At 40.9% G+C, this 22,354-nt stretch overlaps 1 protein-coding gene across 3 annotated transcripts; it reads right to left on the bottom strand.

Moving 5' to 3' along the window:
* On the bottom strand, positions 101 to 5,571 carry LOC109849492 (putative serine/threonine-protein kinase). Of its 3 annotated transcripts, none has more exons than XM_020419333.1 (9): positions 5,317 to 5,571; positions 5,102 to 5,230; positions 4,522 to 4,598; positions 4,158 to 4,257; positions 3,477 to 3,586; positions 2,768 to 2,978; positions 2,140 to 2,377; positions 1,188 to 1,335; positions 101 to 713 (listed from the first exon to the last, which is right to left on the bottom strand). In XM_020419333.1, exons 3-9 carry the CDS (start codon positions 4,525 to 4,527, stop codon positions 366 to 368), a joined length of 1,161 nt encoding a protein of 386 aa, XP_020274922.1. In that variant the 5' UTR covers positions 4,528 to 4,598; positions 5,102 to 5,230; positions 5,317 to 5,571; the 3' UTR covers positions 101 to 365. The 3 variants fall into 3 exon arrangements, with proteins under 3 accessions (XP_020274922.1, XP_020274923.1, XP_020274921.1); XM_020419334.1 differs by having other exon boundaries at positions 5,102 to 5,170; XM_020419332.1 differs by lacking the exon at positions 5,102 to 5,230.

Here is a 22,354-nt window from a genome sequence, read left to right as displayed (position 1 = left end):
AGTGTCTGCATATGACGATAATGGCAAATGCATCAGTGGATTCCTTCGTCTGCATAACAAATTAACAATCGTCTATGTATTTGTAGTCTTTGTCAGAGGGTGGTTGAATGCATCACACAAACAAGCGTGGCATTTTGCAATTTTTCTCCATTATGCTTATATGCAGGGTTCCTCCCAAATGGCTATCTACATGTGTGCTCATCATCAAATTTCTACATGAAAAATTTTGGATAAAGAAACAAACACATTTGATCTTTAGGTCGGAAAATATGAAAAGAATTAGCCCAATAATTCCCCACCGATTAAACTGTTTGTTGTTTCTCTAGCATCAGGTTAGCTCCTAAATTGCCCTGTACTTTCACTCCTTAACGTGGGCCCATTTCGCTGAATGTAACAGGCGTTGAAGTGAGTGGTGACGTAGTATTCATCGTTGATGAATCCTTGTTATCTGGATCCAACTTCTTTAACCTAAATCCTTCTCCAGTTTTTCTCCAGTCTTCGAGGAGGCCTGGAGGAGTCAATTCCTTCTCGTTGAGTCTAATGGGTTTCGACAGCATCTGTACGACCTGAGGCATGGAGGGCCTCCGTACAGCGGCCCCTTGCGTGCAGAAGAGGCCGACTTTGATGTATCTGATGACCTGTTCTTCGGGATACTCTTTGAGCTCTGGATCCATTAGTTCTAATAGTCTTTCTTCTTCGTAAAGCTCCCAGGTCTGTGGAAACGCAAAATCATATGATAAATGTACTGGACCATTCGGGTAAAGTGGTTTACATATACGGAAGTAGTAAGCAGGGTCTGGTGTGTCCCTCATGGTGTCAGCCAATATTGTTATGACGTGACAAGTAATCTATACCACTACAATCCAGATCATTAATATATCTAGATTCCAGCTAGTGGTTTGTATGTACGTCACGCCAACGACACACCAATCAAGACCAAAGACAGTGGAGGGACCCACCAACCCTCATTTACTAGTATAGAAATTTGCAGGATTTAATACTAATACAATAATTAGAGCATTTATTTATAGGTGGACAATGATAACTTTGTTGCACGAATAGTTAAGGTGTTTTCTGCTGAATTTGAAGAAAATACAAGTTGCTTTCTGTCGAATTCGATAGAACATTGAATCTCAAGCAAACAAAAGTCCAAGTAAAAGCAGTACCTGCTTAGTTAATTGACTTACCCGTTCCAGGAGATATTTCTCCATTTCAGACCAAGACCTTGAGCTACTTCTCCCACTAATTATTTCGAGTACAAGAACACCAAAGCTATATACATCTGCCTTCCTTGTTAATTGTCCACGCGCTGCATACTCAGGCGCCAAATATCCACTGCATACATATACTAGCAGACTAAGTACCGGCAATGCATCCTACCAAATTAGTGAAAATAATAAGAGTTAATTGCAGATAGGTCCCATGTACTATCATCGAACTGCGGATAGACCCCTGCGTGCATTTTTTTTATTACTCTTTACCCTCAGGGGTTAATTGCATACTGAGGTGCCAAATATCCACTGCATACATATAATAGCAGACCAAGTACCAGAATGCATCCTACCAAATTAGTGAAAAGAACAAGGGTTAATTGCAGATAGGTCCGATGTACTATCATCGGATGGACCCCTGCATGAATTTTTTTTATTACTCTTTACCCTCAGGGGTCTGTTTGTCAAAAAAACAACTTTATCTTTCTCTATAAGTTAAAGACCTAGAAAACATCACTCAAGGATCTATCTGCAATAGTAGAAGTATAGGGTGTCTATCTGCAACTGGCAATGTACAGGGGTCTGTCCGCAATGAAACCAAAAAAATAATAATCATAACTTCATGTACACTATGTTTTTTTTTGGAAAAGTGTCAACAAAAAATTTGGCAAAAACTGCATGATTTAGCTAGTATCACTTCTAAAGTTATAGATATCTGGAGGTATTATTAGTTGGAAGCCTTTCTAGCATGTTGAGGCATGCATCTCATCTTGCACCCACATGAACCCATGTGAAGCTACTATACATGATTCTGATAAAATATTTTATAAAGATATTCTTGGTAGGGAATGTAATTCAAACTAAATGCATATTTTTTTCTGATATGCTACCTCTTCATAATGATGCATAATGCAGAACAATGACTTACCTCGTGCCAGCTACACGCGTGCTGATATGTGTGACGTTATCAGGAAAAAGCTTTGCTAAACCAAAATCTCCAATTTTTGGGACAAAGTTTTTGTCAAGGAGAACATTGCTAGCTTTGATGTCTCTATGCACAATATGTGGCGCAACTCCTTCATGAAGATAAGCAAGCCCCTTGGCCGTTCCCAAACAAATTTCAGATCTTATTTCCCAATTAAGATCAGCTGGTCGGCTACGAGGACCTACAATGATAGTGAAAACCAAATATCAAATTATGTTGACAGCATTACCCTTTGGAACTGCCTTCACAGTACTGTATTTATCAAAGGACCTTGCCATGGCACCAAAGCTTCAAAGCTATGGTGAGGGTTGAACTGTTGAGGGTTACAATCTTATACTATTAACATGCCTCAAAACGTTGAGCACCCTTTCATGGGCAAAAATATGGACTCACGGAGCTGTATCTTTCCTTCAAAAAATCCGCTTAAGGATTTGTGGTAAAATTTAAACCTTGGTTGCTCTGGTATCATGTCATTGCTCTGGTATCATGTCAAAGATCCCTTCTAAATTCTAATATACCAAACCACCAAAGTTATGATAAGGGTTAATTTTTTTTACTCTTAACGGCATACCTAGCAATGCATGATCGAGGCTATTGTTTTCTGCATACTCATAGACCAAAATCCTGTTGCTTTCTTGAACACAACAGCCGAGCAACTCAACAAGGTTTGGATGCTTAACATTTGTGATGACGTCAATCTCTGTCAAAAATTCATTAATCCCTTGCCTGGATTGTGCAGAGAGCACCTTTGCAGCAATCAGCATTCCATTTCTAAGAGTACCCTGACATTTCATATACGTGAATTGGACAATCAGAGAATAAACCAAGACCCAGAAATAATCAATAGGGAAATATTAATTCAGTAAAACATTGAAGCATAATAAGGCACAGAAGATTAATCCAGTAAAATATTGAAATAATCAATAGTATGTTGCAGTAACTCGGTTAATAGCATGAACAGATTAACAGATAAGCAACACCAATGGTGATTGTAAATGCACATAGACCCCCTGAGTATTGACATGTTGAACTTACCACCCCTGTAGTTTCATTGTTGCAGGTAAAACAACCGCCTTGTTCTATTTTTTACATGTTTACCCTGGGTGAAACTTTGACAGATATTGCCCTTGATAAAATTAGTGAGTCTATATGAAAATAAAAGAGTTGAAAAAAAGTTAGCCCAAGGGGTCTATCTGCAACAACGCAACCAAAAGGGGTCTATGTGCAATTAACCCAAATTAGTTACAAAAGAAAAGATTAAAACAGTTAACTTAGCATACTTTGTAGACAGTTCCAAAACCTCCACGACCTATCCTATTGCTTGGAAGAAAATTGCCCGTTGCAGATAGCAGTTCATTGTAAGAGAAAAGCCTTATATTCTGCGAGCAACCTGGCGACAGGGAAGCAAAAGAAAAATAAGAAATAAACAGAAGATTTTATGACACAACTGGATTTATCTGCAAAATGTTTCCCTAATAAAATGGTCTTGACAGTTCTTTTGTACCAAATACATAAGACACAAAATTTATTTGCATGTACACGCTTAAGTAGTTTTCTTTTTTTCAAGACTTAAGCTGCATAAATTTTGTGCAGTAAAGATGAGAACCTGTTTAAGTTTTGGTTGATCGCCGTAGTTTTTTTTAAAAAGTTATTATCAGTGCATCAGATATCTCAGGCTTGCATCATCCAAAGATGTCCTGAAGGGGAATCCGAGTTACTCATCATACGCAGTTGATCACCGTAGTTATTCTCTCTATGATGTAATTTGGTAAAATTAAATTCAAAGCATGACAAATAGCATCATAACCAAAATAAACAAGCCAAATTCGCTATAACTTGTATTGGCTTTAAAGACTGTACTTCAGTAGTTCCACATATAATTCAAATGCTCCAATGTTGAACTTCAATAGGCAGAAAAATTAACAATGCATTTTTGCTGGGGGAAGAAAAGAAAACCTCACCTCCCAGTTCTTGTTGAGGCTTTTTCCTTGCACCAAAGCAGCACCAACTCATATCGAAATGTGTTTCTGAAAACATTGCCCTGTACAATTTGGATGCACTCTGTAGACATACAAAGTATTAATTCATTTTATCAGCCCCGATACAATGAGTATAAATTAGAAAGTAAATATGGCGTGTTTCATTTCTTACAAAATCCTGTAAATTTGTCTAATTATTATTTTCTTCAGTATCGTCAAATATTGTCGAATTAAAAATATGTAACACGGAGCTTCATCAAATTCTCCAAAATTGCAACAACTATGACTAAGATTGGCATGTAGGAATATGTAATCATAGATGCAGTGAAGCTAACAGCTTACTGACCTCCATGGAAGCCCAAGTCACCACATAATACTCGAATCTAATGTCGTCGATTCCCTTTCCTATAGATGATCAACCCTCTTAAAAAGACAGAAAAACAATCATTAGATTGTTAATCAGCGGAAATCCACCAATCCATTAGCACATAGAACTATTATAATTCCAATATTTTGCAAAATTTGATGACTTTATTCATCTGAACTAAACTAAGGACATGATGTGCACCCCCCTGGAAAAATCTACAAAAATGCATAAATGTATATATCCTCCACTGAAAATAACATATGCAGATAGCCAAGAGCTGATCCAATAAATAAATAAATAATAAAATGTATACATATGGATACTTGTGCGTAAATCTGATGAATACATGTTAATCACCCAATTCATGTCAAACGTAAAATAAAACTATCCCTAATGAATCTAACCAATGCTAGAAAATTCATCTAATATAAAATTGAAACAAAAAAAAATATATCATTTTTCTGCTCCAATATTCTCTCTCTTAACCCATTTAGATCAAGACAAGGGTTTTCATGATTCAACCAATGATAAACCAAATTTGATCTTCCAATTTACTTACCAAGATGTGATTTTTGACTAATAATTGACCAAATTGAACAGCATAAGACCCAGAAACACCAAATTCCAGCTGAAATCCGAAACAAATTCATCTTTAACTATTTCAGCATATATCTTAAGCCTTCATCTCCTTGATTCAACAAAATTGAAGGAAAAAAACAAGCATCAATTTTAAAGTATATTTCAAAAATTTTGAGAAAAGAGAAGAGAAAGAACCTGAGCTGAGTTGCTACGGTGAACCTCGCAGACAATTTAGAGCAAGTCCAAACATTTTCTCAATCTTGAGCTCTTATAGCCAAGAATCGTCAAAGTAAATAATCAATTGTCAAAAAGATTAAGAACCCATAAATTATTTTCTTTATATTTCACTTTTAACAATAACAATACGCGCAGGAAATGGAGAAAGCTGGGGTTGGGGGGTCCTTTGGTTGAATAGAAATTGCAAGAGACGGGCGCCGTTTTTCTTCTCAAACTTTGCTAAAGCTTTTCGCACTATGTAAGAAAGAGACAAAGAAACCCAATAAAATTGCCAGTGAGATGTCATTTTAGTTTCATTTTTACAAGTTACAAGAATGTTTTTCACCGAATTATCATCAACTATTAGTAATTGGTTAATCCGTGCCTTCATACACGTAGTTAACTATGAGATTAATGAGTATTCTTGTCATAGGAGGGGATTTCCTTCTTGACGCCTATGTGGCGAAATCCTCACCATCCTCATAAAGTAGGAGAGAATGTGAGTTGGTGCCTTGGTGGGGATTTATGCCTACTTTATGAGGATGGTGGGGATTGTGCCACATAGGCGACAATGAGTGAAATCTCTCTCTTATGACAAGGATACTCATTAATCTCTCTCTCTCTATATATATATATATAGTATATATATATGAGATTAATGAATATCCTTGTCATAGGAGGGGATTTCCTCCTTGACGCCTCTAAAATCACACGATTGAGTGATACTATGGATGATCCGCTCTGTTGAACTTGATCTACATATTCTAAAACCCCAACATACCAAGTTTGGGGTGGATCCGTCGTCGTTTAACCCTCCATCGAGCCATGTGAAAAGTTCTATTCATTCAAAACCGTTAAAATTGATGCTTGGTAGTGAGGTGTCACATCTTCCTCCACTCATTCAAATATGAGACTATATTCACATGGGTAATGAGTGGATGTGGATGTGACATATCACTACCAAGCACAAAATTTGTGCTTGGTACCAAGCATACATACATATATATATATATATATATTAGCAAAATACCGATTAAGAGTGTGGAGGAACACACCCGGTGTCTAACTGTAGTTTTATGGTATGCGAATAACATAAATAAAAGAAGGAAAAACTATGCTAAACCCCAAATTAAAAACCTCAATATAACAACTCCTTTTGACTTTTGGTCTTGTGTTTCAGCCCTTGACCCAACTTATCATGTGAAAAATCCCTCCTCGATCCATATTTTCCTCATATCCCTAATACCCTTCTTTTCTTTCTCCTATCATCCTTCCTCCAACTATACTCAAGAGTCGAAAAAGTAGAGCAGCACACGAGGAGATTCACACGAGTGTGGATAAAAGAAAATTTAGCTAGTGGGGTTCACATTAAAGAATTATGAGAAGCAGTTCAAGTGATCTGATTGTCTAATTGCGGCCTGTTGATCTGATGTGGAGTTTTGTTTGGTGTTTGTTGTTGTGGATGCACATTAAATGGTCCAAATAGTTTTTCCGATAGATTGGTGAATTAGAGGTTCATTTCAGTGATCCAAGAGTTGATTCGTAAGTTTTAGAGTGCTCTGAAGGCGATGGGAGGGTTTGATTTTTCAGATTTTGCTCAGATTGGTCAGAAATTGCTAAAAAGTTCTGATAGTGATGACAAGACAGATCTGATGGCAGATAAGGCAAACGAGTATGCGACTGATGAGACTGACATAGAGAATCATATGTGATTCTAGCAGTAGAGCTATCAGCATATAATTATTCAGAGCCATTGTGGGATCAGTAGTTGGTTGGTGTGTAGACTCAAGGAGGACAGTGCGAGATTAGGTGGAGCTTACAAGCAGACATGACTGAGTGACACACATGCATATAGAGATTGTGTCATTGGACTTGAAGACGATGAGCTCTCATATTCGGTCCAAGCCAAGTGATGGAAGAGATGGAGGCATCTGGCTCGTAGTGTGGAGTAGGAGAGGTGTACTAATATGATTCGAGACGAGCGATGCAGGTGGAGTACGAGGCCAGCAAGTGAGGAAAGGCTACTGTCAAGTTTAGTTTGGGAGGAGAAGCATGATTGATTTGCTTCTAATGTCCAAGGTGACAAAGATCTCTTGGTGTACACAAGAGAGGTGGAGGCGCCACGACAAAGCAGATGATAGCGAAGGTCACGGTGTTAGATCTCATATTTATGAGCCTATTGTCTAATCTAATTTTGATGATTAACAAACAATTCCTAACATCGATTGTCAAGTATTTGCATTTGATTGTTAGGTATCCTACACAAAGATCCTATGTTCGAGGTTGGTTGGACGTGCGCCAACGTGATAATATCTATTGGAGGTTGGAAGAAAAACCAGAATGAAACTGTCGCATTTCAAATCAAAAAATACTATGCTTCATCCTTGCTACCAAGATCGAGCTAAACGAAGATTTTTATCTTGAGTATATTAGTTTAGATTTATACTTTATGTGTTTATACTTGAAGCTCAAAACATACACGTACACGTTATTTCAGTTTATCGTATCATACATCTATTTAAGAATATATCATGTTTTTGGATTATCAACTTAATGATATTGTTTTACATCTTTTCTAAAGTCTATTAATCCATTTAAAAGTTTTTCAAAACTTGTTTGAAGAAATTTCATAAAAAATCAAGTACTTAACAAACTCACATTTTTGACCGCTTTGCAAAACAATGAGTTTTCAAAAATACGAAGTGCTATTTTAGAAATTTCTTCTCTAACATGTTTATTTTCATATGTAAAAACATTGTCCCAAATTTTACTATTTTTGGAGTTGCTTTACTATTTTAAATTGAATTTAGAAAATCAGCTTTTCAAAATTTTAGGTTTCTGTGAATAATGTTATAAGTCGACCGATTTTTCCATAAGTCGACCGACCTGTATGTATAAGTCGACCAATTTTTTTCATAAGTCGAACGAACAGTGCGATTTCCAGCTTTTGTTTTTTTAGAGTCTATCAGTCGACCGATCCAAAAGATCAGTCGACCGATCAACGATAATTTTGCCAGTAACTGCTAGTTTTTGGCTGATTGTTTTGTTTTCTTTGGAGAGGCTATAAATATACCTCTTGATTCATTTATTCTATTAGGAAAGATTATAAAAAAGAGTTATGCAAGTTTGTTTAAAGAGTTTTTAAGAAAAATTAAGTGTGTTTTTTTATGTGAAGAGAGTTTCACAAGAGAATGATCGCAACATCGTTCTTGAGGATTTCAACCTCAAATTTCTACCTCTCTTATTTTTGGAGAAGTTTTATAAACTCTTTTCTTCTATCTAATCTCATATTTTAATTTTCACATTTATGCTAGATTGATTTGAGTTTATCTTTGATTGTGTTTTACCCATTGCTTTCACACATAACCACTTGAGCTTATGTATTTCACATATAGTATTTTTGGATTATGAGAGTGATTCCTTGAGAGAGCTTAAATTTCGTTCTCGTCTTTGTTAGATAACAAATCTTTACTTGCACTAATTGTGAAAATATGTTGTAATACACAATGACACTTAGAGGAGTGGTTGGGAGAGACCGGTGTCAATTCCAAAAGAAGTGGCTTGGTTGTAAAAGCCTAGGGAGAGGTAGTAATTCCAAGCACTTGAGAAAGGTGACACATGTAGGCCAATACTTAGAGGAGTGTCTTGTGAGATTGACAACGTGTGAATTATAAAAGTTTTCGGTGAGCTTTGCAAATCAATTGTGTAGTAATTTTGTGACAGTGGAGATCTCCTCGAGGTGAGAAGCGGAGATCATATCATTTATTTGCGTTTGGCTTTGGCATACTTTTCTTGTGCATATTTTTATATCGCCCATTGTCTCATAATTTATCGCCCATTATTTCATTGCGTATCCTTGCATATTTATCTTGTATATCATATTGTTAGGATATTATATTAGAAGTTTTTAATTTGGAATCGATATCAGATTAGATTAGAAATACCCTATTCACCCCCTCCCTCTAGGCTACTTTCACATGGGACGTCCCGGTTGGAGTGCAGGTGCTTCGATTTGAAGTACGAAATGAATAGAAGACGCTAGCAGGAGAGATAAAGTTTTAAGATGATGATGATAGATCTTCAAGGGAGTTTGGAAATCAAATCTAAGGAGGAGATTGTTAGGATTGTGTCTTTGATTCTTTATATAACTTTATGAGAATTAGATAGGGTTAGAGATCTATCATGATTAGGAGATTGAGTCTCATCGTGATTAGCAGTTTGAATCCTATTCTAATTAAGAAGTTAGGCTAGAGATAGGATTTTAGTTTCCCTATATATATTCTTCTATTATTGGAGGAAAAACCAAGCAGAGGAGAGAGAGACAATATTTTTGTAATCTAGGGTTAGAAGAGGGCGTAGTCTGATTCAAGAATATTGTGCGAGAGGCAAGGATTTCGTAGTTTTTGTCCGTGCAAAAGATTACATTATTAGGAGAGGGTTTTGCAGTCTTTGTCCGTTCAAAAGATTGTAAGGAGAGGGCTTTGGAGATAATATGAGAGTTGATTATGTATGTGAGGTTGAGAGATTGAGAGACGAGAGTTGAGTGATTCCTTTTGTAGTTCTCCCTGATACATAGTGAATTTCTTATATTGTTGCCCGTGGATATAGGTCGAAGTTGGTCGACTGAACCATGTAAATCTCGATGTTCTTTCTTCTTGATTATGGTTGTTTTATATATTATCGATTGTGGTTGACTTCCGAGTTGCGCAGATCACAGTAGGCGGGGAGACTGAAATTCCCCAACACCTCTTCTCTCCTCCTACTTCTCCATCTTCATCCTCTCCTCTCAAACCCGCCACCTTTTCTCGAATACCACGACTTTTCGCTAAAATGATCATCTCCTGAAATTCTGGTTGAAAGTAATACTTAACAATTAATTTTAGATCTTACATGTTAACCTTAGACATCACATGTTAACTTTAGTTGTAGGATGTTAACTTAGTCCTTATGTGTTAACTTTAATTTTCACATGTTAACTTTACTTGTTAGATTTTAACTTTAAAGCTTAGATGTTTACTTCTGTAAAACCCTAAAAGTTTGAATATTTTGTTATAAATAATAAATATGTTATATTATGAAAAAAATATTATTTATTAATATTTGAGTATGCTAGGAATTGATTTGAGATCAATTCAATGTATATATGTGAATATAGAAGTGATATCATGCACACGTGCACGGGCCTGAATATGGGAAAAACGACTAGTTAAAAGTATATGTATTTTACATACTGAAACAGTTAGAATCTAAAAAAACTTAAAATACCAAAGTTGTAGGTATCTTTAATATCTTTCCAATAAATCTTATATCACCTCATTCCGAGGTCAGACGTGAAAGTTATAATCAAAATACCGAAGGTTATTTTCCTAGTCAGACTAGGTTTCCTGATTCGGGTCAAACAGGTTTGTTTCGGGTTTACCTCTATAAATACCTATGTTTTTTACTAAAATCTCTCTATTTTATCATATCTATAAACCCTAGCATCCACCCTCTCCCCTAAAAAATCCTAGATATTTTTTTATGAATTTTGAGAGCTTTGTGGAGCACAATACCGACAAGAAGGCGAGATCTTCGACGTGTGACAAGGGAGAACGGGTTCTTTATGCTTGTGGATTGCTTGCTATTTATTTTAGAGGCTTAGAACAATATTTGAGGTAAGATTATCTTCATCCAAATCCATCATTATAGTTAAATAACTAGTGTAGATGAGTAATATGATATTGAATATGTGTTTTCATGCTTTAATTTTAACCTGAGGTGTTAAAAGTCAGATTTTTAATAGTAAATCTTAAACCAATACTAGATTAGTAATATTTTCTTGCTTTTTATGATAGTATCATGATCATGATCATGATCATTAGGGTTATTCATAATTTTATTTATATATGAGAAATTTAAGTGATGTACTAAATATATATTTTCTGCAGAAAACTGCAGCACTTATATAATCTTTAACTGATATTTTAAGATAACAAAAAATTCTAAATTTAACCAAACTAGTTCCAAATGAAAGATATATGTATCTAGTTTCTAAAACAGAAAGCCATTCTTAAAAAGAGTTTGTATAGATAAAGATATATTATGTTTACTAACAACATGTCCTGCAGAAAAACTGCTGCACATGTATAATGTTTAACTGGAGATTTAGGATAACAAATAAACTCCAAACTGAACCAACCTTATTCCATTTGAAAGATGTGTGAATCTAGTTTTCAAAACAGAAAACCATTTGTAAAAATAGTGTTTTTAGAGAAAGATATGCTCGTTTTTCTAACAGAAGTCTCGTCTGTTTTTCTGCTCATTTTGTGGAGCTGTGTTGCGCCGTTTTGAGATGCATTCACGGAGTTTTGAGCCGTTTGATGTTACACATATAGTCATGAATATATTGTGTTATGTATTTTAGAATCCTAAGAGGATTATGATGAGTTTTGATTTGATCACATTTGAATTAGTTATTGTTCATACACAGATTGGATGTCGTTGATGAGTGTAGGCATCGAAAATTACCTATAGGTCTCCACGAGCAGCTCAAAGCTAGGAAAAGACGATGAACGTCACTATCCAAGTTACAAAAGCTTGATTAACATTGACGAACGCTTAAAGTGAATCGACGAACTATGTGAAGTACGGAGTTTCAGAATAACGAAGACACGAACTGATCGGGAGCCCCGCGTCGCTTACAAAAGGTGAAGCGACGCTCCTATCCCAGCTTAATCCACATTGATCTAATCACCAGAGAACTCTTCGTCAGCTTTCCAATGCACTTTGAATCACTCAAATCCGAGTTTGGACGAAGAAATTACGGCGAAAACGGACAAGTGCACGGAAAAGAACGTCTCAGCCTGAGTTGAGACACCCCGAGGTGTCTCGGCACAAGCGAGACACCCTAGGGTGTCTCGGCCAAGGCCGAGACACTCGGCCTCGCTGAGACACCCTGGGGTGCCCCCAGCCCCTAAAAATGCCCGTTATGCGGTTTTAACCGCCCGAATCTCCTTGAAACCTATAAATACAGCCCCTGGAGCCTCTTTTTTTGAGATATGGAATTCTCGAGCGTTGGCGAAGCCCTGTCGGATTGAAGATTAAAAGTGCACGAATTTCAGAGAGGAGGAGGAGTAGAGATCTGATCAAGTTCGTCGGCATAAAGAAGAGGAGCTCGTCAGATCTGCAGTTCCCCGTGTCCGTTCCTTAAGATTATCCCGTTGCGATAATCTTAAGAAGAGCAATTATCTCGCCGTTGCCGAGATAAGTGCTACGGTTTCTTGATTCCTTCGCGAATCAACGAAGCTCTGCCCGATTTTTTAGTAATCAGATCTGATCGACGGTGGTCCACGGATATCAACATCCCCATCATAGGCCAAGATCCCACGCAAGCAGCGGGCGATAAACACCCGTTGTGTTTGTTTGAAGAGAGTTGTATTTTTTTATTTTTTTTTCATTGTGTAAGAAAGTCTTATAAAAAGACTAATTTTACTTTGAATCTGTAATCGATAAATGTGTAATAGATTCAGCAATGAAGAAATCAACTTTCACTGCAAACAAACTGGCGACCACAGTGGGAGCCAACAGCCTCGCTGCCGAGGCTGTCGTGCCGCAGCCGATGATCAAGATCCCCGTGGCTGAAGAGGTCGAGTACGAATTCGACCAGCAGAAATTTGAAGAGTACATCTCCTCCTCCTCCTCCAGATCTGCTCCACCTCATAAGCGCAGGAAGATCTCCTCCTCCCAGAAGATCCGCCGGTCTCCAGATCTGAAGACCCAAGAAGTCGATCCCCACGTCGTCGCTGCTACAGTTGCACCTTGTAATGATCCCAGATCTGCAGATCTGAACTCCTTCATGATCAAGGAGCCGACTGCTGAAGGCGCGCCAACTCTATCAAAGAGAGCACGTCAAAGGAAATGCCAACGCCTAGCGTGCCAATTCGCCAAAGCTTTGGATCAGGTGGACGGACTCCGTTACCAAGCGGATTGGGAGTTCAGAAAGCGCCAAGTGACTAAACTATCGCCACAACAAGCATCGGGACCCTCCTCCCAACCTCTAATTAACAAATGGGTTCAGGTCAAACGAACCCGTTCTACCCTCGAGGAGCGCGTCCAGAAGCGCCGTGCACTTATTGCGCACGCCCAGATCCTTGTGCGAGAGGCACTAGAATTACAGCGGGAAGAGGTGATCAAGAAATCACCAAGATCTGAGCAGGTTTGGGTGCCGAAGGCCAAGTCAGCGCCCCTACCCGATAAAAGACATCAGTCGTGTCTCTCGGTCGATTCCAGATCTAAAGCTGGTTCCCAGCTTTCGTCAAGTTCAGATCTCGCTCCTTTTAATCCCGCACCTTCGGTGAAGCTCCGCGACAATATGGACATATCCAGAGGTAGGAAAGTGATAGCGGAACGCCTGGGTCTTTTGCACGAGGATCAAGGCAAAGCTCTAGTCAAAGAACGCTTGGGCATGATGAATGAACCCCGAGCAACTCATCGAGTTGGGGGTCGCACTCGCCCTTCCAACAAATCAGAGCCTTCCTATAATAGGAAAGCTCCTATAACTGACCGCCTCGGACTGCGAGTCATTGTCCAAGAGCCCGTTGAGGTCTCACGCTCACGAAAGCGTGACTCAAAACGTGCGACTCTTGAGAGCACCGACAAGACGACGAATCCTCAGAAGGTAACATGTTCGTTAGACGATGACGGTATACCTGAGGAGTCGTGCCAACACACGGTAGGTTGCTCCGGCAATCATGCCGATGAGTTGTACTATCGGGCTGGGGGTACGAACAAGTCTCGGAAGAGAAGTACCCGAGAATCGGAGTCTCACTGCCCGTGCGCTAAGATTATCATGACAGTATTATCAGCGTGTAGCTACCCCAAGACCGCTCCGCAGAGGGTCTCGGTATTTGAAAGGATCTCCACAGAAGCATCAAAGCCCAAATCAAGGCGTTTTCACAAAAGACGATCGGTTGTTCGAGATGACGAACTCCCAACGGTTACTATCAACGTGGTCGATAAGGGGAAGTCTCCGATTAGTTCAAATAGCTCCAACCCCAATTTTTCTCCAGGAAGAGAAGTCAGTTGGGGAATAACCCAACGAATATCTCAGCTTCAGCTAGAAGCCGTTGGACATAATGATTACCAGGGAGTTCGTGAAGGAATCCATTCCGATGATGAACTCTCGGATTCTTATTCCGCAATCGCCTCTGACGATACAACGTCTAGCATAGGACAAGCTCGGGAAGTGTTCATGATCAACACCGAGCAAATAGCCAAAATCATTAAGGATTCTCTAGCCAAGCAGAAAGAAGCCTTCAAAATCGAAATGGAAATGGCTATGCAGGAGATGAGACAAATGCACGACCAACAAATTCGAGCTTTGTCGAATCAGCTAGGTGAGTCCAGCCGTCGCAGCACTGCTAACCAAGCAGGTAGCGATTCAGATGTGAATGAACAAACCGCTGGGGGTGGCCCCACTAAAAATAATGACTCCGGGGGTGGACCCACCAATGACGATAACACTGAGGGTGGCCGTATTATTCCTCTCGAAAATTGTCCAAAACAGGATTTAGATGAGGACGAAAAGATGAAGGATCTCGAGAGAAAAATTGACACCCTGATGTCTGCTCAAGAGGTAAAGAAGACCGGCATGCCGTGCCCTTACCCGAAAGAGTAAGATTCGATCCAGTATCCAGCGAAGTTCAACCTCATTAACTTCACGCCGTTTGACGGGAAGGGCTCGCCCACTCAGCATCTAATCTACTTCAAGTCCCACTTGGGCACTTCACGCCGTTTGACGGGAAGGGCTCGCCCACTCAGCATCTAATCTACTTCAAGTCCCACTTGGGCACGATCTCCGACAGTGAAGCCTTGATGGTTCGGTCATTCGTCGGCACCCTTCGCGGGCCTACCTTCGATTGGTACCGCCGTCTCAAGCCCGGAAGCATCAACAGCTGGGAAGACCTGGAGAGCATGTTCCTCGCTCATTTCTTCGATGATGACGCCGAAGTGTCGATTAGGACACTCTTCGATGAGAAACAAAAAGACGGAGAGTCGGTGGTTACCTTCATCAAACGCTTCCGTAATCAGGCAATGAATTGCAAGGATTCCGTCACGGAGGAATTCGTCTTGCAGACTTATCATAACAACTTGTCCATTAACATCTTGGACGTTATGGGAGTAGAGCCGCTCAATACCTGGAAAGAGTTGAAGGTGCGCGGAGAACAGGCCGAACGCTTCCTCAGAAGGAGGAAGGTCGAAAGAAACCAACCGATAGTTAACCCTCTGAATCCGAGTCTTGTTTCCCATGATGAAGGGAAGGCATCTACAACAGTTGTTGATGTTAATCAGACGTCGCAACAGCAGCCCCGAAGACAGCAGAAGACTTCGGATTCGAGGCTCCAAAAAGAGTACTCATTCAAGGACGAAGACGTTCCAGCCATCTTCGAGACCCTTCTTGAAAACAACAAGATCAAGTTGCCACCCATTACAAATCAGGAGGAAGCTGATAATACTACGGATCCGAAGTACTGCGTGTACCATAGGAGGATCCTTCATCCCATCAAGACTTGCTTTACTTTAAAGAATAGTATCCAAACCTTGGTTGAAGCTGGCGTCATAACGCTAGGATGAGCCAAATGAGAATGGCAACAATCCGAAGAGTATACGAGTATAAACTGCTTCTCATGACTCCGACAAGTATAAGAGTATAAACTACTTCTCAATCCTCCGATCGGTATAAGAGGTTAAACTGCTTCCTGATACTCCAATAGGTATATGAGTCTAAACTGCTTCCTACCGTTGACGGGAAGTTCCTGGAGAATGTTACGCTAATATTCTTAAGGATAACCCGGTCATGTGTGACGCCCCTGGGTTCACACAAGGCTGCAGTCCGAGGTGAAACCAAGAATGTCAAACCTGCTATGCACCACACCGTGCAATAACATGTTTCACCATCACAATTAACATCTATCTAGTAGAGTCAACAACTGGTGTAGGTACAAAAACAGGTAAAAGATAATACAAGGAATACTGATGAAATAATAATAGTCACATAAATATCTCATCATCCAACAACACAGAAGTACATAGTCAAGATCTGAGTAGAAAATCTGGAATACTCAACAAGTCTCAAATGTAATATCTGACAAAAGGAAATAAGGCACACAGCCTTTACAACTTATAGAATAATACCCTCAAATGTCTAACCACACTACAGTGGAGCCCAAAGAAAATAATACATAGCTAGAAAGTAAAGCTGAACACTAATGTGGTCCGCTATCAACCTGCGGCTCTCCGTGCTCCTGGCTCGTGACCTGAAAGGGGGAGGGACAACGAGCGTCAAAGCGCTAGCGAGTAACATCACAACCAACCCCAAGGGAACAGGGCTCGTTGTATAAGAAAATACAGATAGTATATAATAGATCTAAAATCATTGATCCTACTAAAGAGGGTTTTAGTATTTAGAAATTTACAACACGAGCATAGGTACGTCGAGCGAAATAATCCAAACAAGGAAACCCTCATGTATATACCTGGTGTCTCAAATTGTAAATCTCTAAACACCAAACCCGAGGTTCTAGTACAGAAACAATAATAAAAGAAAAATACAGCTAATCTCAGAACAAATTTCAGTGCCATACCATGACTAACATGAATGTCATATTATTACTTGCATGAGTGTCATGTCAACATCATGTCGTGAACTTCTGTGAAGAAGTCATATGCAGAGTTAAGAATTATGCCCAAATCAGGAACTATTTATGTCGTAGTTTCCAAACTCATAAAATAAGTGTCAAATGTCCAACACGAGGAATGGAATGAATTTATAGTCCAACACGAGGACTTCTATGGATTATAGTCCAACACGAGGACTAAGGCATAGTAAAATATCGCTATGATGTATATAGTGAAGTCTACTTATATCAATTCACACTCAAACAGTGTGTAAGTCCCCAAACCATGCCCTCAGGTCAGTCGGTCGACCGATCTCTGATACGAGCCTGGCGGTCGGCCGAAATAATGTCACGGTCGACCGAAATAATCGGCGGTCGACCGAAATGACGACGCGGTCGACCGAAATAACGGGCGGTCGACCGAAAACTCAAAACGAGCTCAGCGGTCGACCGCGTCGGTCGACCGCCGAGCGGACAGAAACCCAAATCTGGGTTTCTGTCAGCTCGAAACCTGAAACGAAAATTTTGCAAATCTCTACGATAACAAGAGTTCTAAGGTTAAAAATCATACTGAACATAAACAACAACTCTCAGGCTTGAAATCTATCCTTCCAATATTATAAAAACATGAGAAACAATTTCCAAATCGTTTAAATGACAGTAAAAATGATTTAGTTCTTGTTTAGGCAAAATTTCAGATCTAGATCGTCATCAAACAGGTATTGGGTGAGTTTTTATAAACAAAAACCTCTGATTCATACTATTATACCATAGCTAATTCGTTTCTTAACAAAAATACTATTTTGGCTCATCCAAAACTCATAAAATCCAAAATAAAGATCATGGAAAACAGGGGTGAGGGATTTGGCGAGATGATACTCGCCTTGGGTGATGACGAACGTTCTGGAGATGATTCTCTTGAGATCCAATCTGCTGAAATCCCCTGGAACTCCTCCAAACTCCTCAAAGATCACCAGTGACGGCTAGGGTTTTGAGAGGGGAGAGAAAAAGGGGCTAGGGTTTACGTCTGAGGAGAAGAGGAACTCTCCTGGGTTGAGTTGGTATAAATACCAATTCCCCAACCCGACCCGAAACCCAATAGCCCAAAACTAAAAACCGTAAAAGAAAACAACCTGGATAACTCTCTGATCGCTGATCGGTCGACCGTACCGGTCGACCGCCACGGTCGACCGCGTCGGTCGACCGCTCAGCACAAAAATGCCTTTTGCAGGCATTTCACCTGCTGGACTTATATCACTCGATATCTCTCATATATAAACACCTGTTGGGTTCCCAAACCCTGGTAAAATATATACATCATATATATGTATGGTTATTTATCACCAAAGAAAGATTTATTACTATTAATCACATCCTTTCATTATAAAATTTCGGGGTTTTACATTCTTCCTCCCTTAAAAGAATTTCGTCCTCGAAATTCGGAGATCATACAAATCTCAAAAATATGAACTACTAGGTAATATATAGAGATATTTATATTTAACGATCTAAAATGATAATATTCTCGCTAAAATCCTAATCTAGTGGAACTAGTACATCGGGTGAAAAATCCAAACAAGGAACCCCTCATACATATACCATGTGTTCCAAAAGATTAGATATTAAGCGGAAATATCTTCGTTCTAGCGTTAAATATAAACATAACCAAAAATATAACATAAAGCAATATATATATGATATGGTACGAATTTTATTTACCTGTTCAACCAAGTGTGGGTAGTCACAACGCATGTCCTCTTCGCGCTCCCAAGAAATCTCCTCAATGCCTCCTCGGTTCCACTGAACTTTCACCAAGGGAATTACCTTGTTTCTAAGCCTCTTGTCCTCTCTGGCAAGAATACGAACCGGAATCTCAATAGTAGTCAAATCATCCTGAAGCTCGATCTCTGGTGCATCCAATACTCGCTGCTGCTCCTCATCATGCAAGTGCTTCTTAAGCATAGAAATATGGAACACGTTGTGTATACTAGACATCGATGCTGGAAGATCTAGTCTGTATGACACAGCTCCAATGCGCTCTAGGATCTGAAAAGGCCCAATATATCTCGGTGAAAGCTTCCCTCGCCTACCGAATCGCTGTACGCCTTTTATAGGCGATACCTTCAGCATGACGGAGTTTCCAACCTGAAACTCCAAGGGTCTTCGTCTCTTATCGGCATAGCTCTTCTGTCGACTCTGAGCTGCTAGAATCCGCTCCCTGATCAATGCTACCTTCTCGGTAGTCTGCCTCACCAACTCGGGCCCAAGCATCAAGCTATCCTCCGGCTCTGTTATAAGCAAACTCTACCAGTGGAATATGATCCTCCCAACTACCCTGGAAGTCAATGACACATGCCCGCAACATGTCCTCCAACACCTGATTCACCCTCTCTGTCTGGCCATCCGTCTGGGGGTGAAATACACTGCTATAAGATAGCATGCTGCCAAATGAGTCCTGAAAACTCCTCCAAAAAGGCGAGGTGAAAACCGATCCTCGATCCGATACGATCGTGTCTGGAACTCCATGAAGTCGAACTATCTCCCGGATAAATATCCTCGCATAAGCCTCGGCTGTATAAGTGGTCCTCACCGGAATGAAATGTGCTGACTTCGTCAACCGGTCCACTATCACCCAAACAGAATCATTCCCCTTCTTCGACTTCGGCAACCCCACAATAAAATCCATAGAAATATCAGCCCACTTCCACTCCAGAATAGGCAAAGGCTGCAGTGTCCCTGCCGGTCTCTGATGCTCTGCCTTCACCTGCTGAAAGGTAAAGCATCTAGCCACATAGTCTGCAACCTCTCTATGCATACCGCTCCACCAGAAATGTCTCTTCAAATCCTTGTACATCTTGGTGGTGCCTGGATGCACTGTGTATCGAGTACGGTGTGCCTCATCAAATAACTCTCTCTTCAGCTCTGCGCTGGCTGGCATAACCAATCTACCTTTCACCCGTAGCCCTCCATCAGCTCCGATAGTCCAATCAGTCTTAGGCTCTTTGGAAATCTCCTCCTTTCGGATTTGAATCCAAGAGTCTCCCAACTGAGCTCTGACAACTCTGTCACTCCAAGATGGTTGCACTGTCACAGCTCCCAAAAATGCACTGGCTCCTCCAATCTCGGGTCTAAAATCAAACTGGCTAAGAGTGATAAGATCCCGATGCAATGAACACCTCAAAGCTGAAATCTGATGTCGAGCTCCTCTAATCTCGGGTCTAAAATCAAACTGGCTAAGAGTGATAAGATCCTGATGCAATGAACACCTCAAAGCTGAAATCTGATGTCGACGCTTCCTGCTTAATGCATCGGCCACGACGTTCGCCTTCCCTGGATGATACTGGATCGCGAACTCGTAGTCCTTAATAAACTCAATCCATCTCCTCTGTCTTTGGTTGAGTTCCTTCTGGGAAAAGAGGTACTTCAGACTCTGGTGGTCTGTGAATAACTCAAACTGCACCCCATATAGGTAGTGCCTCCATGACTTCAATGCGAAAACCACTGCTGCCAACTCCAAATCATGAGTGGGATAGTTCTGCTCATGCACCCTCAACTGCCGTGAGATATAAGCTACTACCCTCTGAGTCTGCATCAATACGCCTCCTAAGCCTGCCAACGATGCATCTGTATATACGACGAATGTCCTGTCACTGCTCGGAATAGTCAAAACCGGCGAACCGGCGCCGTAGTCAACTTGGTCTTCAAAATATCAAAGGCCTTCTGGCACTCCATGCTCCAAACGAACGGTACACCCTTCTTCGTAAGGTGTGTAATAGGCGTCAAAATTTTCGAGAAGTCCTGAATGAACTTCCTATAATATCCCGCCAAGCCCAAAAAGCTGCGAATCTCTGTCACCGTCTTCGGTGTCTCCCAATCAAGGACTGCCATGACCTTAGCCGGGTCCACTGCTATACCCTCTCTACTGATGACGGGGCCAAGAAATCTGACTTCTGAAAGCCAAAACTCACACTTGCTGAACTTAGCATACAGCTGATGCTCCTGAAGAGTCCTCAACGCTATCCGTAGATGCTCCTCGTGATCTGCCTCCGATCTCGAGTAAATGAGAATATCATCGATGAAGACGATCACAAACTGATCTAAGAAGGGACGGAAAACCCGGTTCATCAAATCCATGAATACCGCGGGTGCATTGGTCAACCCAAATAGCATGACCAAGAACTCGAAGGATCCATATCGAGGAAGAAAAGCGGTCTTGGGAATATCCACCTCCCGAACCCGCAACTGATGATAGCCAGAACGAAGATCAATCTTCGAGAAATACTGCGCACCCTGCAACTGGTCAAACAAGTCATCAATCCTAGGTAGTGGGTACCTATTCCGGATAGTGACCTTGTTCAACTCTCTATAATCTATGCATAATCTCATACTACCGTCCTTCTTCTTCACGAAGAGGACCGGCGCGCCCCACGGAGAATGACTCCGGCGAATAAAGCCCTGAGCTAACAACTCGTCCAACTGGGTCTGAAGCTCTCTCATCTCAGCTGGTGCCATGCGATAGGGTGCGCAGGATATCGGGGTTGTGCCTGGCTACAACTTAATACAGAACTCAACCTCTCTCACAGGAGGTAACCCAGGTATGTCCTGAAAGACATCCTGATAATCTGAGACAACTCTAGTCTCCAATAGCTCGGCTCCCTGATCCCGTCGCATCACCTCCTCGATGTACGCCAGAAATGACTCCGCTCTCGGACCCGTCTGAGAGGCGGCTACAATCATCTCGGACCCGTCGGACGCTCGCAACTTGACTGTCTTCGCAAAACAGTCAATACTAATATGGTAGGACGACAACCAATCCATACCAAGAATGACATCAAACTCGGACATATGCAACACTATCAGATCGACTATGAACTCCGACTCGTCTAAACTGACGGTACACCTCCTACAAACGCTCTCCAGAAGCGATACCTCACCTAAAGGGGTGGAAACAGATAGAGGGGTGTCTAGTGGCTGCGCTACGAGCTGGAGTCTAGTCATAAATGCATGCGAGATGAATGAATGCGAAGCTCCCGAATCGAAAAGAATACGGGCGGGAAGAGAGTTCACAAAGAACGTCCCCTCCACTACAGCTCCGCTAGCTCCATGATCACGAGGAACTACCGCATAAACCCTGCCTGTGGCTGAGGACTGCTCTGCTGATGGTGCTGGAGAATAGGGGATAATCTGTCCCTGAGAAATATCCTGGACTGCCCGAATCTGTCCCTCAGTCCTCTGAGCTGCTGGCGGCGCCTCGAGTCGGTTCTGCTGGGCCTGACCTCTGCCCTGCTGTCGCTGCGACTGCTGGTTCGGACCCTTGCCCTGCTGGGCTCCTGCTGGTGCACTACGACACTCCGATGCCTTGT

This window comes from Asparagus officinalis, chromosome 7 (assembly GCF_001876935.1).
Source record: "Asparagus officinalis chromosome 7, Aspof.V1, whole genome shotgun sequence".
NCBI classification, from domain to species: domain Eukaryota; kingdom Viridiplantae; phylum Streptophyta; class Magnoliopsida; order Asparagales; family Asparagaceae; genus Asparagus; species Asparagus officinalis.
This window is presented reverse-complemented; position numbering and strand designations above follow the sequence as displayed.